Below are 14,951 nucleotides of genomic sequence, written 5' to 3' on the forward strand. Positions count from 1 at the left end.
GCTTCGCGGACCTCTCCGCAAGCAGCGGGAGCGCTCTCGCTGCTTGCTGAGAGTTGCCTGCATGCTGAAGCCTGCGCGCACTGAGCTCAGCGCATCCAAGCTTCGTGGACCTCTCCGCAAGCAGCGGGAGCGCTCCCGCTGCTTGCGGAGAGTTGCCTGCATGCCGAGAAGCCTGCACGGGCATCTGCTTCTAGTAGGCTAGGGGGAGGCAGGTTGAGTGTCTTGCCCTGGCAACTTTAGGACCAGATGACCTCCCTTGGGCTGGGAGTGCTGCACAGGCTTCTGAATTATTCAGCTTTGTTCCATGCTTTAACACTTCATTAAAGGTAAAGGGACCGCTGACCATTAGGTCCAGTCACAGACGGCTCTGGGGTTGCGAACCAGAGCACTGCATGGAAACACCGTTTACCTTCCCACCTATTTATCTATTTGCACTTTGACGTGCTTTCAAACTGCTAGGTTGACAGGAGCAGGGACCGAGCAACGGGAGCTCACCCCATCTTGGGGATTTGAATCGCCGACCTTCTGATCGGCAAGCCCTAGGCTCTGTGGTTTAACCCACTGCACCACCCGCGTCCCTTCATACATTAGTATCAATCCTAGCTGAGTGTCACTGAGAAATGCATCATGTCTCTTTCTGTCACAAATCCACCCATGGAATAGCAGTGGGGGGGAAATTTCACACATCCGTGTTTGATGTTTTCATCCTAAACAGAAACTGATCTGCTTGCCAAAATTTTAGCATTTTGAAGCTCTTGCAAACTCTTCATCAAAAATGTGATGCTTTTTAGCAGATTTAAGCTGCCCTTGTTTCAGGGAGAAAATCAGACAGTGGCCCAACTAGTTCAGTATTGTCTACACTGACTGAGAAGTCCACAGCTGGTTTATTAGTAAAGCACAGCCCATAATAGGAACTCAGAATGAACTGAAACATTGCAGATAATTTGTGACTTTTTGCATGAGTTTCAGCACAATGCTGATGTTTCTCCAGTTTCCATCCTATTCACCCTATTCATGGACATCATGGATGGATAAAGTTGTGCTTATTCTAGAGTTAATCCTGTTTTAAAGATTGCTGTAAGATATGATTTGATTTTGTTTTGGAAAAACTTTCAAGACTTGGGACTCCTGGCGATTTAACTTAGATTGTTTATCATTTCTTCCACCTATTTTTGGCCTATTTTTGCAGCCATGAGCCCTGTGGAACGCTGTTCCTCAGGGTGGCTCACCAGGCACCAACACTGATATCCTTTTGGCTACAGGCAAAGATGTTTCTCTTTCGCCAGGCATTTGAGTATTTTGTTTATCTTTACAGCGGTTGGTGGGGTATATATTCATCCTTTTGAGGGCTGTCTCTTGTGGTTAGACCTGAGATAGAAGGGTTGTTGTTATGGCCTGATTACTGTGCTTTGCTTGTAATTAACTTGTTTTTCATATATTGCATATTTTTCTATTATTTGTAAGTTACTTTGAGACAGTGGTGTAAAGTGACTAACAACCTTAAACAGTGATAATAAAAATTGTAAAAATAATACTGGGAACTTTTTTTTAAGAAAGCCAAGTTCTTAAAATTTAATAGGAAGTTGTAGAAAGGTCTAAAGTAGAACTGTCACATTTTGCCCCCCTCCCCATTACTACAATAACTTAAATTTGGACATGGATTCTTTGGACTCTTGTGCTATAGTAGATTGCGGTCTACCTCCTCAATAAGCAATGTAGCCCTCTAATTTACTATCTGTTCTTTCAAAAGTGGTGGCAGGAATTTATCAGTTAATTTATCAGCCCTTTAAAATATTGAACCATACATTTGAACTAGTTCGTTATGATCTCTGGCATGGAACAATTTTTTCTGTGCATCCATACTTGGCCTCCTTGTAATCTGAACATTGAGGGCTAGAGTGTTAAGGGTGTCAAGGATTCTGCTGGTGTGCAGAAAGTTGGACTTCAGCCCTGCAATTCTGTGCAAACAAGGGTTTGACAGAAGTTGCATGATTGTTTGGGCTGACTTCAGCATTGATCCTGGAGGGAGATCACTCTTTGGTCAGAGTGATGCAATCTCCTATGCTGTAGAAACTTTGTCACTCCACAGCTTTTTTAGTGCTTAGTCTGTGTGCAGGAGGTGATCTTCCCCCACCTTCTTGAAGCTAGTCTGTTGGCAACATCCTGAGAGCTAAGAGCTGCCCCCTGAGAGATGCGATGTACAGTACACAGTAGCATATTGACTGCTTTGTCATTATGGTTTGGTTTCTAGTCTTTATAGTAGATACCCTCCACTTGTGTAGTTGGAGGATGGGGAATTATGACCATCTAGATGTTGGATCCCAACTCTCATGGGAGTTGAAGTCCACTAACATCTGGAGGGGCACAGGTTTCCTATTCCTGATGTTCTGAAAGAGATCACATCCTGGCCAGGAATAGATCTGGATGTCTTCAAGAAGCAATGGCCTAGTTGGTGAGCTACTATGAGAAGGCAGACTTGCTTTGGGTGTTCTAATAATTTCATTCTGGCTCCATGCGTGGTTCTTGGAAGGCAGTTATTTTATTTCCTCATTTGTTTTGGAAGAGGTGACTGTTTTACATCCTGCAAGGTGAACTTGAAAAGCTCTGGACTGACATTGGCGTAGCCTTGACTCTCTGAATGGATCGCAGTGGAAATTGAGCAGGCACTGTGACACAGAATAGGATTTAGGAGGTTAGAAGGGCTATCTGTGACACGTAGGAGGACTCTAAATGGACTGCACATATCCTGAACTTGGATCAAATTCAAGTCTGGAGTTTACAAAACAAACCTTTAAATGGGAAAATACATTGCAGCGCTATTAACTGTCAAGGGGAGTACATGTTCAGATGGCTGGCTTTTCCCGTCATTAGCAATTGATGGTGTGTTTTGCCATATTAACTAGCATAAATGGCCCTTGGGTTGATTGACACTTCATTATTGGAGTGCTTCTTGGCAGGGTCCGTGCCAGGGGTTGGCATGGCTGAGCACTTGGAAAGGCCCAGTCTTCTGCAAGGGGGTCTGTAGCCAAGACCTGCTTTTCCTCCTGCTTCCTCCCACCCTTATTGTAGCCCAGGGCAGGCAAGTGAATGAAGTATGGCAGTGAAGAGAAGGAGCGGCTGCACTCCCTGCTAAAGACGCCCGCCAATTTTCTTCCTAACAAATGACCAGGCAGCATTGGTGAGGAGTTGCAACAGGTGCCGGTAAGGAGGAAAGAGATGGTATGGGTGTGTCATATCTGAGGTTCCTGGACCACCACATCTGATTGCCAACTTTCATTTACCCCTAAATAGCTGAAAAGTGATCACAGCTGAAGCTAAGTGGCAGATCTATTGTTTGCAGCAATGGTGGCTAAACTGTGGTGGCCCAGCTGAGCATGCCAGATTCCAGGGGAGCCAGTGCTCAGGGGTAGTGGAAGTTGCCGTTCAACTATATATCTTGAGGACTACAAGCTTTGGAATTAATTTGTCTAAGAATCCAACCTAAGGAGACTGATAGGACGTCTTAGGAAAACAATGTATTAGCTAGGTTATATTCACTAGAGTTGCCTCAGTGTCATGAAAAATGCTTTATAAAGAATACCTCAACTCCAAGCCTGCTGTGAGTCAGAAGGCTTGATTTCTGAGGAAAACTTTTAGAGGAAACTTTAAGCCATAGAGAGGCTTTATTCAGAGTCTGTTTTTTTATTGGTGGTGGTGGTGATTTTTATTATGCTTTCTTTTGTGGTTGTGTGTCTGAAATAAGCTGTTCTGAAATATGTGGCAAGAAGAGGCATCTCTCTTAAAATTTTGAAGTTACTAAAAACTTGTTTGGAGCATTTTCTAAGACTTCCATCTGATGCACATTTAAGCTAGGAGTGAAGCTCGTTGAACAAAACGGAGCTTACTTCTGAATAAACATGTACAGGCTTGGCCTTGAGCTCCAATATTTTAATAAACAGGAAAAATATACTACGATCCAGCCTCACATGAAATTTGGGACGGCATTTTGTTTCCCAGTCACTCGGTATATATTGAAACATTTACTGTTTAAAAGCTCGTGTTAATAGCTGTTGTTTTAATGTGTCTTTTAAGCATAAAGGATTCATTCTGATTGCTCAAACATTTGACCCACTTCCTTTTGCTTCCTCTCGGTTGGGCGTAATGAAACAGCACGATGCTCTTATAATACAGCTTGATCTACATTCTCTGCATTTGATGCATTAGGTCTGGCTCAGTGTGCTGAACTCTGCTGGCAGCTAAGAGGAGAAGCCGGAAAGAGGCAGGTTCCCTGTGCAAAGGTTGCTTTGCAGCATAACTTGGGCCTTGGAGGTGCTGTGGTCATAACTCTGTACAGAATGGGCTTTCCTGAGGCTGCAAGGTGAGCTTTTAATTTTTGTGTGTCTGCACCCTCTTTTCCAGACCTATTATTTGTAATCTTACTCAGCTTATCTCATTTACTTTGAATATAGAATCGTATCCAGACAACTGCCATACAGAACTAAATAGTTTGAAATCCCATGTCCTGTTGCATGATCTTAGTGGCTTATTTCTGCATATGTGTTCTGCTTTAATACCAAATTAGTTAAACAAGGAGAAAGTTGGGGGTCCTTTTGTTTCTTTATAGCAGGCAGGATATTGCTTGTAAATGCAAATCTGTGGCTCAGCATTTTATTTTTTTAGGGCTAGCTACTCTGGTTTCTTCAGCCACTGGAAACTTTAATTGTGGTTTTGGTTATGGATAGAATTGCTGTGTCTTAATCATGTTCTCTGAAGTCTGGTTCCATGTTGAAACAAGAAAACAAAAACTTTAAAGTAAACAACAGTTAAAGGAATGTGCAGAATTGGCAGTTTCAAAACGATTTAGAAAACTAAAAACAGGCAATGGAGACGAGGGCTATAAACTGTGCGTGCTTTTTTTTAAAAAAATGTCTCAATACTTCTGCATACATTGTAAGGAAATTGACTTGCAAATTACTCACAGTTCACTGCCTGTGGGTTTCTATTTTATTTGGCTGCTGAGAAGATTCAAATAACATTCTAAAGGTTCCACATTAAAAGCCATTAAAATTAGATTGCAGGAAATATACCTAAGCTTCATAAATTCTTTTGTAGATTTTCTTGCCGGTAGTGAAGCAAGTCACAGGTGTTTGTCGCGTACTTTTACACTGCAACCTGGGTTTTCCTCCTCCTGTATTTCAACTTGGGTTTTGTGGAGATTCAGTGGGATCTTGGAAATGTTTTTCAAGTCAAGTGAGAGCCACCCACGCTAGAAGATAAACTTCTTTAGAGACGTTTAATTCATATGAGCAAGAGTAAGAAACACTGATTGATTGCTATCAAATTAATGAAAGGTTTCTTTGAGCGGAGGCTGTTTGGGTTTGGCTGTTTCAGGGTTGGAAAGCCCTTACGTGTGGGAGTAATTGCCAATCTTCAGCTGGCCTCTCCTAAGGACTCATATTTGCACCTTTGTACACACTTCTGCACACTCACATGCACATTCATGCATTCAGTCTGGTCTCCATTTTCATCTATAGATCTCTTGCTTTCAAAACTGGGTTTAACAATACTCATAACACTGGATTTGCAGGCTTTCGTTCCACAGAAGTGCTTTGCTGCTTTGCATTTTAGAACAGAGGAACTTTCTCTTCAATGTTGAAGTGCTGGAATCTATGCTAATAATTCTCTTTATTGATTCACAAATGCTTCTCTTTTATGGCACAAATGTTGGAAGGCGTGTTGGAATATAGGCTTGGCTGCTCTATAGTTCATAGCAGGCTGCCCGAATAAGAACTGGCCTATGATACAAGATCAGTTCTTTTGATGCCCTATAATTTGTTTGTTTAGAAAACTTACACTCCACCTTTCTAATAATTTGCATTTCCCACCTTAACAACAATTAAAAACGAAAACAATTCCTTAAAATAAATAAAACAGCTTGGAAATGGAACCAAGCTTAGCAGATAAAAACATTCCAAAATGAGGGTTTACGGTAAATAAACAAATCTACCAGAAATCTCCTTACTACAACAGGAAAATTTTAATTTTAAAACGACACTTGACCATCTAAGGTATTCCACAGTTTGGGCAATCAGCTACCAAGATCTACCGGAAAAGCAAGCATGGAAGGGTTAAAAGAATGGCTGGGAAGCAGTTATAAGTTGGGACTTGAAACCCAAAGATGTAGCATAGTGCGAGGATATTTCCTTGAAAGGTATGATGAAAACACTGAAAAGGTTGTCCTACACATATAATGATGCTCACAGACTTGGATGGCTTTAAAAGAGGAGGAGGACAAATTTATGGTAGCATACTGTGTTCTTCCGCTGTCAAAGGTAGCATGCATTTGAATACCTGTTGCTAAGATTCACAGTTGCGGAGAATGCTGTTGCAGTAAGGTCCTGTTTTTAGGCTTCCCATGGTCCTCTTTTTGGCCACTGAGAGAACAGGTTCGGGCCATTAGCCTGATCTATCATGACTGCTTTTATGTTTTGAGGCCACTATCTCCACGCGTAATGTTCTGGATTTTAAATAGTCCTGGGATCATATAATTGCTGAGGTCTCTTCATCATAGCACAATATATGGTGTTTCTCATGCTGAACTAGAAAAATGAACCTTTAAACATTTGATGCATTTAGATTCTTTCCCAACATACATAATGCAATCTATCCTAAGTTCTTGATATATTTCCCAAGGGTTTAGGATAGATTGCATTTTCTCATCACAGCAATCCACTGAGGAAGATGAGGCTCAGAGACGGTGATTTACCAAATGTGAATTTCAGACATCTAAATCAAGTGCTTTTTCAGACGATAAAATTGGTTAGATTTTGCTTGTATTGTAGCTGCCTCTGGCTATCTAATTGCAAAATCATGTTGTTAGATCTTCCCTGATTATGCAGCTTGGTTATGCAACTGAAGCTGGGAGTTAATAGCAGGTAATTAGGTGAGAGGTGACTTTGTTCCAGAGTTTCATTGTACACTTGCCATAATTACTGTTTACTGTTAAAGTTACTATGCTGAGATTGATTACCTCTAGTAATTATTTTAATCAATATAGAAAATTGGATTTCACTTATGTGGTGTGAACAGACAGAATTGTGTGTCCCCACACCCAATATTGGTGTATTGTTTTTTTTCTCCCAAAAAGCAAAATACTCGTATTAGGGTGAAAGGAATATGCAAAATGCCTCTCTCATCTGTGTTTCTAGTGAGTGCAAGGGCAAGCACTAGAGAAATATCTCCCCATCCTTCTGAATTACATGGATGATAGAAGTTCAGTTCCTTTTAATGTCCTTCCCCCCCCCCCCCGTGGGATTCTGGAGGGGTTTCAAAAACCCCAGCAGAATTTGATGATGTGACCCTTATTTGTTTGCATGTGGGCAATATTCTGAAAAATATAAGTGGAGTCATGGTTACCCCCTTACCACATTTTTTGGGTCATGTTAATTGTCTTTATCACAGAGACATCTATGGTTCTTCAATTTGAAATAATTGAAAGAGATGACATTCCCATGCTTACACATGGGTACACAAAATACACTTTGGGGTGTGCGCTACAGTCACTCAAGTAAGCTTAACAAATCTTTATGTGGCTTTCTCCCATTTCAGGAATAGGCAAATCCAAGCTATTCCCACCAGGGCAGCTGTGGATGGGTTTAAGGCAGATTTTGTCTTCAAAGAAATCCAAAAGAAGCTTCAAGAGGTATGTAAAGTAACAAAACATTTTTATGGAATAATTTTGCAAAGTTGCAGTTCATGTTTTGGCAAAGGATTAACGGTAAAACATGCAAACAATTACTTTCCTTGAAACAAGCTTGTTTGCCAATTATTGTTCCAGTTAGAAGTCAAATTAATAGTCAAGTTGAACATTTTTATTTCCAATGATTCCTTGCCCCCTTACCCACAAAAAAAGAAGGTTATCCAAAGCAGGGCACAATTCTGTCCTAAGACAACCACATAGTGATTTTGTATTTAGTTAGATAATAGCTGACTGAGGCCTCTGACGTACAACTTGAACTTTACAGCTTTTTTAAAAAATTCAGCTGTTGCAACTTGTGCAATAGCAGGCACCATACTAAAATAACCCTTTGTGGGTTTGAGTGTCACTAACCAATTTTAAAAGTACAAGTTTGGGAGGTATGGGAATTGGGTTATATGTGGATAATTCAACTTTTGCCATGGGAGGGGCCCCACATAAAAGGATATAGCCTACCCCTGGAGGCAGCCTCTTTACACACACACACACACACACACACACACACACACACAAGCATCTACAAAGAATCCCTCCTATTTTGCATATGCACATTCTGCTGCCATGAGAAGTATTTGACATGGTTGCATAGCTGCTGGATCCAGCTCCCCATCTCCCTACAGGCTATATGAAAGGCAGACTCCACCATGCACAAGAGTTGGGGGTGAGCTGTGTCCTCTGGCAGGCATTATGCGTTGACATAAAACCATTCTTCACATTCTTATCTATTATCCCTATTGTACTTTCCCCCCAGAGATTAAGCTTGCAAAATGCTATGTCAGGTATTTTGTCCATTATGAATCGGCCCTAGCAAATGGTTGCTTTGCAGATGGTAGTGAAGTTTCTCGTGGGTTCTCTAAGTTAGATTTCTCAAAACTCTAGTTAGAATTCCAGTCCCGAGGCAGCAGCTTTATATAATGGTGGAGTCGCTTCTGCATCCGTAGCTTAGTTGCTTACACCAGCCAGGGTGGAAGGAGAGAGGGAAGACAAATCCTACCAGCCCTAAAGTTGATGCCATGAGTGCGTCTGATACCATCATGTGATGATGGCAGTGGGGCAAATGAGGATCCAGCAGATCTCGGGCTGGCTCAGCCTCTCCCCTGGGGCAAAGGGGGTTTGGATTGCAGCCTCAGCATGTCAGCAGCAATTCAAACTTAATTTCAGAGCGTTTGGTTTCTGTTGAAGCTCGGAACTCCCCCTCCCCCATAGCATTTAAAAGAAAACAAATATTAAGAGACCCCTGTGCTTAATTTTTCCTATACTTAATTTCCACTGGTTTTGTAAGAGAAGCCCAACATTTAAAGTGCCACTTTGCATTGAAAAATGCTTTAAAACACTGGCCTCAAGTTGCTGGCATGTGTCAGTGTTTCCCTAGTTAATTTTCCAGTTTATCTGGGGTATGCCAGCAATCTGATATGAACAGCTTGGGGGAAAGATTACATCGATTTTCCTAGGCTTAGAATTCAAATACTGGGAAAGCCTGCGATTTCCCCAATAATAGAAGGAGGGGGAAACACTCAATAAGCAGTGTATGTAATGCTGTTTTTCAAACTTGGCACTTGGTAGAGCTTGTATACATTGCTTACGCCATCGCTCTGCATATCAAAAACCTGTAACAAAGGAGGAGGGTTCTAAACCAACCTTCTCCGCTTGCATTCTCTGCCGTCATTGATTTAGCCTTATTCTTGCCTGAGCGTGAAATCTGGAGTTGGGAAATTAAGCAAAATAAATTGCTACCTGAGTGGTTTCAAGTTTAGCATGGAGGTCATAATCCAGATAACCAAATGATGCTTCATGTGTTGCCTCAGAGGTAAATCCTGTTACGTTCCATGGGACTTGCTTCCTAGGGTAGGAGGAGCCCATGTGGTGCTTTCCAGATGTTGGGCTGCAAATGTGACCTTTGACTATCGGCCATGCTGTCCGGGGCTGATGGGAGTTGTAGTCCGACAACATCTGGAGGGCACCATTTTGCCTACCACTGTACTCAAAATCTGCAGGGGATTGCACTGTCCGTCTGCATTCCCTGCTGAGGTTTTGTTTTTGAGGGGGAGGTGGGGCTAACAGCATCTCTGAAACAAGGCTTTTCAGGAGGCTTCCATGGTACAGCATGCGATGGGGGGACGACTAGGCTGCAGTTCAAGGACACAGAAACTAAAGTCCCTCTGGGCCTTCAGACCATAAAAGAGCGCATGGGGCAGTCCAAGCATGCAAACATTTAGCATGGTGTGGAAATACTTGATGCATTCTGTAAGCTGAAAGTGCTGTTAGTTTTTCGTCTGTGATATATTATTGTTTCATGCTGATTGCAGGAAGGGGAACAGTATGTCAAGAAAATTGGTGGTATATTTGCCTTCAAAGTAAAAGAGGGCCCTGGAGGTAAAGAAGCAACTTGGGTAGTTGATGTGAAAAATGGTAAAGGCTGTGTGGATTTCGACTCAGGTCAGTACTGCTTTTGCCACCTGCTTTTTGCCACCATTAATATTTTATTGCAATGTAAGATAATACTACTTTAAGTACTGTAGGTTTGGTTGCAAAATAGGAACATGTTTAATTAAAGGGTGGCACGTAAGTAACAACTGTATATTAATTGTGCAAAAATAATCATTTGAAAAGAGCCAATACTGCTGTAGGGAAAGAAATATGTACTGCATTTTTTTCCCATTGGACTTTGGATTGGGCCCCATTTATCAGGCGAAGATAAATGGCGATTTGCCCTTGGACATAGATCAGTTGCATTGCTCGAAAATGACATTGGCAAGATAGCATCTGTTCAAAGAATACTCTGCAACCCATAAATGTTTATGCAATACATGTGGTTAAAGAGCAGCAAGAACAAGGCCTGCCTGTTCTATTGAATGCCAGTAAGGCTGCATTCCTATGTACACTTAACTAGGAAATTAATCCCATTTTACAATCATGGAATCCTGTGGATGATACTGCTGTTAAACAAGTAATGAAAAGGTTTGAAGCATGTTCTGGTTACTGCTGCAGATGAAACTGATATTGATACTCCTATCTCCACAGCAGTGCAAGATTTCAGGGGGTTCCAGGCACTTACCCTAGGGCCCATTTTCCCTTTGGTCTTTGCTATATGGTTTATTTACACATATATACAACTTAGTCTAGATTGTGGGAAAATAGCACTTTCACATGCCAAAGGGGTCATGTTCCTCACATTGCTGCAGCCTTAGATTCCAAGAAGCTCCAACTATCATTCAGTCAAATCTTGATTAATTCTAACTTTCTGAACCCAAGAGTTACAGGTGACTTGCACTCACAAACTCTGGCACCCAGAACCTATAACAGTGTAATGGTTTAGACCCAGAGTGTCCCTTCAGCAAGCTCCTTCTGTTCACAGGTGAGACTGAGATCCTACAGAGGCTTAGTAAGACCAAAGCCGGTTGAGTTTTGCAATCTGTTTTCCACCGTGGCCAACCAGATGCCCATGAAAAGCTCACAAGCAGGATGCAAGGGCTTTTCAGAGCAGTTTTTCAGGATACACAGGTGTCTGCAGGGGAGTGGAGAAATATGAGAGAATTCCTTTTTTCTCCCTCCCCACTTCCTCCGGCAGGAGGGTCCCATGAGTGGAGTTTCTGGATCCAAGTCAATGACAATATTTAAATGAGCTGAATTTTACAACTTGGCTTCTGTGGCTATGAATCGGCAGTATCAGCAATGCATGAAGCTAAGAGTGACTTCCTTGATAAGGGGAGCAGATCTGCATTAAGGCGTCTCTGTTAGAAAGCAAAATAACCTTAAAATAGTCCTGCTTTTTACAGATAAGAAAGCTGACTGTACAATTACAATGGCTGACGCTGATTTGCTGGCTCTGATGACTGGCAAGATGAATCCACAGACAGTAAGTGCAATTCAGAGGAAGTGCTATTATCCTTCTAGTTTAATTGTTCTACAGGCTTATTTTATAGCAGAAAACTAATGAGAACAACCTGTGTTCCTTTTCCTCCCAAGTTCTTTAGACTGAATGATGGTTGACTTAATTCACCACCTGTTCACATCAGAATTGCTGCAGATGGGCAAACACAGGCTATTTTCATTAAAAGTATTCCCAAAGCATTTGGCAAAGCACTTAGCTGGCAGTCACATTTGTGCAGATGAAAATGTTCCTTTTTGAAAAGGCTTTTTTGTTTTTATTAGTTGGCTTGATTTACAACATTGTTTCTTCAGTATGAACAAACAGAAAATTCTCCTCTGAGGTCACTAATGCCAGTGATAGAACTCTGTGTGATTTCTGTCCAATATATTGAAAACTGGTGGCAGTCAACATGGTGCCCTCTAGATCTTGGTGGACCTAAGTCCCATCATCCATGATTATTGGCCATGCTGGCTGGGGCTGATGGGAGTTGGAGTCCAACAACACCTGGAGGGCACCATATTGGCCATTTTGAACAGTTAGACAAACTAACAGCTTTTTCTCATTGGCTGCATTCACACCTCATGGTAAGCCAAGTTTTGTTCGTGGGTTACTGATTGTGGTTTGTTTTGGAGAAGCAAACCATGAGCACTGGTTTGCATGTCAGAGTTGGCCAAGGTCTGTAACTTGTTGCAATTCAAGTGTTCAATAGTCCACCACTAGTTCACAGTCAGGGCATTGTTTATGTTCTACAGTGACACACAGAAGGGGCCACTGTATATCTCAAAGTCCTGTAGTCATCACAGATGACTAATCTATATGCAATTCTAATTGCATTTGATCTTTTTCTCCTTTTTCATATATGTTGTCTGTGGGAGGTTTTGCATGCATTTAGAGAAGGCAATCTAAAAATTTAAAATATTTTATGGCAGTCCCTCAGATTACTTAGATTTGAACTTGGAAGAAGTGATCCAAGGAGGAAAAATAAGAAGCATTTACTTGGAAAATGTAATTCAATCTCTCTTTAAATTTCTTCTAGGCTTTCTTTCAAGGCAAATTGAAGATTTCTGGGAACATGGGCATGGCTATGAAGCTACAGAACCTACAGCTTCAACCGGTCAAAGCTAAACTTTGAACCACCGACTTCCAGATGCAATTTAGATGTGAACAACGTGTTTAATATATATATAAAAACTAAGCAGGAACTAGATGTTGGAAGTAGCATGGGACAGGTTTTCTGAATAGGTGTGATCAACTCTAGCTTTCCTGAGGCCTCTGTTCAATGGAAATTTTGGCCCTGTGTTCCATAAATCAGCCTAAACGATCGCAAAGTGAATAAAATATTAGTGGTTGGCATAGCCTTAAACTGTTTATAATCGTTAACACCAGCATGATGTATAACAAGCCCTGATTTTATCTCACCTGAAACCATTTCCCCCCCAAAAAAATCTAAATCAAGGGATCAGCCTCCCATAAATTCTTGTGAAGTTTAAAAAGTAGGAAGAGTGATAGAGAATATCACCTGTTTGGCAAAACAATTCTTAAACAAGTATCTTAAGAATACTTCCATAGCAGCTCAAAGAAATGCTTTTTTACTTTGGCTGGGATCCAGAGAACTATTTTAGGTAGGCCCTAGAGCTTGGACATACTCAAGTGAGGTTCGTTCTGTCTTTCAGTAACAGGCACACACACATGCCTGTCATATCAGACTGCTATTGAAACACTACCTGGTTTCGAAGGTGGTGGTATTGTGGGTGAATGCTGTAGAAACAGAACTCCAAAGCTCCCATAAGAAAGGAGAACTAGTTATATTGATTTCTTTGGATCCTAGCCTTCACTGAATAGAATTTCCAAATTCCCATATGAAGGGTTGTTTTATCGTATTGGAAATCAGATGGTTCGCATTAATTGCAATAACATTTAATTGTAGTGCTTTCTCCATAACATATGCTTACAAGGGTAAAGGGTAGCACTTTTTAAGCATTTGTTTGGTTTTAACTGTGCTATACAGAGTTCTGGAAACTGATAATTCTTTAATAAATTCATATATAAATACTATTCATTTTTAAGTCATTCTGTTTGGCAGTAATGTGTTCTGATCTGAAAGTTTCCATACTAAATTTAAATCGATTTTTCAGTTTGAGCTGGGTTTTTTGACAATTTTTATTTGATTATAACCGAGTCCACATTACATAGAAGTTGCATGGTTAAGATCAGATGACACTGGAATGTACACAACATTTGGTTCAACAGACTGTTACTTTCGTGTTAGCATGGAAAGCCACTGCAGTGCTTTGTAGATTATGCAGGCCTCTGTGTTACAGTTCATGGAGTAGGCTGTTCAAAACTGAAACTGCAATGTAGGCCAGTGAAACGAGTTGCTTTTCCTTCTGTTCTGCTCTAAACAGCAGCCCAGGGTCAGAAGTCAAATGCGTCTCTTAAATGTTATTCCACATTGAAATACCTCTGGAATCCCTAAGCATTTCTACATTCTGTGCTTTAGTAATCCTCTTGCCAAAAACATTTCCCTGCTGCTGCTCTGACAGGTGTGATGTGTATATGTATCCTTTTTTTTAATGCCTTTGCATTGTATAATTATGAGAATCTTGGAAAAAGAGAAACTGTACTCAGTAGTAGACTATATATTATGGTAAATTGGAAACAGATGTGTATAAACAGAATGTTTCAGCAGAAAAATACCTGTCTTCATGTTAGGTAGAGAATGTAACGGACTCAGGAACCAGCTGTTTAGCATAGTTTAAATTGTATTTTTAGGCACCTGATAGCCATGTTCCATCTAAAGACACATGAACTTGAGACTAGGAAATGATTAAGTCTCCTCTGTAATTTAATGGAAACATGGTTGGTTTTGTCACACAAATTCATATATTATGATTCGGGTATCTGTATATCAGTGCAGAACTTGGTGTGAAGCAACAGTAAGACCATGGCTTGGGATGCTGCCTACTGCATTACAGAACTAGGATGGCCACTTTTCTTAGGTTAAATTTGACCACACATTTTTGACCCTGGTAAATAACAATGGTGTCCTTATACCAACTGAAGTCAGATTCATATGAAGTTTGTATGTCACATCTTTATTTCATTTTCTAGCCTCCTAAAGTGATAATAGTGATGGGAACCCAACATGTTGAAGTTCATGTGCCTCTAAGCGCAAGCATCAGATTCCAAAATTTTAAGCTAGCAAAAGATCATTTTGATAATAATTCAACTTATAATTCAGTGCAGCCTGGTCCTGCTTGGATTTTCTGTTATGCTCTGGTGTAATTAAAATTTGCTTAACTTGATATCCCCTTTAAATTACTATGAGGTAGAGTTGAATACATG

The 14,951-nt window shown here is 40.9% G+C and overlaps 1 protein-coding gene across 2 annotated transcripts in view; it reads left to right on the forward strand.

The window, feature by feature from the left end:
• The window catches only part of SCP2 (sterol carrier protein 2), a 28,724-nt gene extending 15,063 nt beyond the window's left edge, over positions 1-13,661 (forward strand). For both annotated transcript variants that reach the window (XM_083742644.1, XM_083742645.1), the window contains exons 12-16: positions 4,204-4,357; positions 7,588-7,681; positions 10,042-10,171; positions 11,512-11,591; positions 12,643-13,661. In XM_083742644.1, the coding sequence (XP_083598770.1) occupies positions 4,204-4,357; positions 7,588-7,681; positions 10,042-10,171; positions 11,512-11,591; positions 12,643-12,738 (554 nt within the window). In that variant the 3' untranslated portion in view covers positions 12,739-13,661. The remainder of the gene's footprint in view (positions 1-4,203; positions 4,358-7,587; positions 7,682-10,041; positions 10,172-11,511; positions 11,592-12,642) is intronic.
• The last annotated feature ends 1,290 nt before the right edge of the window (positions 13,662-14,951 follow it).

This window comes from Podarcis gaigeae (assembly GCF_964106915.1).
Source record: "Podarcis gaigeae genome assembly, chromosome: 6".
Taxonomy (NCBI): domain Eukaryota; kingdom Metazoa; phylum Chordata; class Lepidosauria; order Squamata; family Lacertidae; genus Podarcis; species Podarcis gaigeae.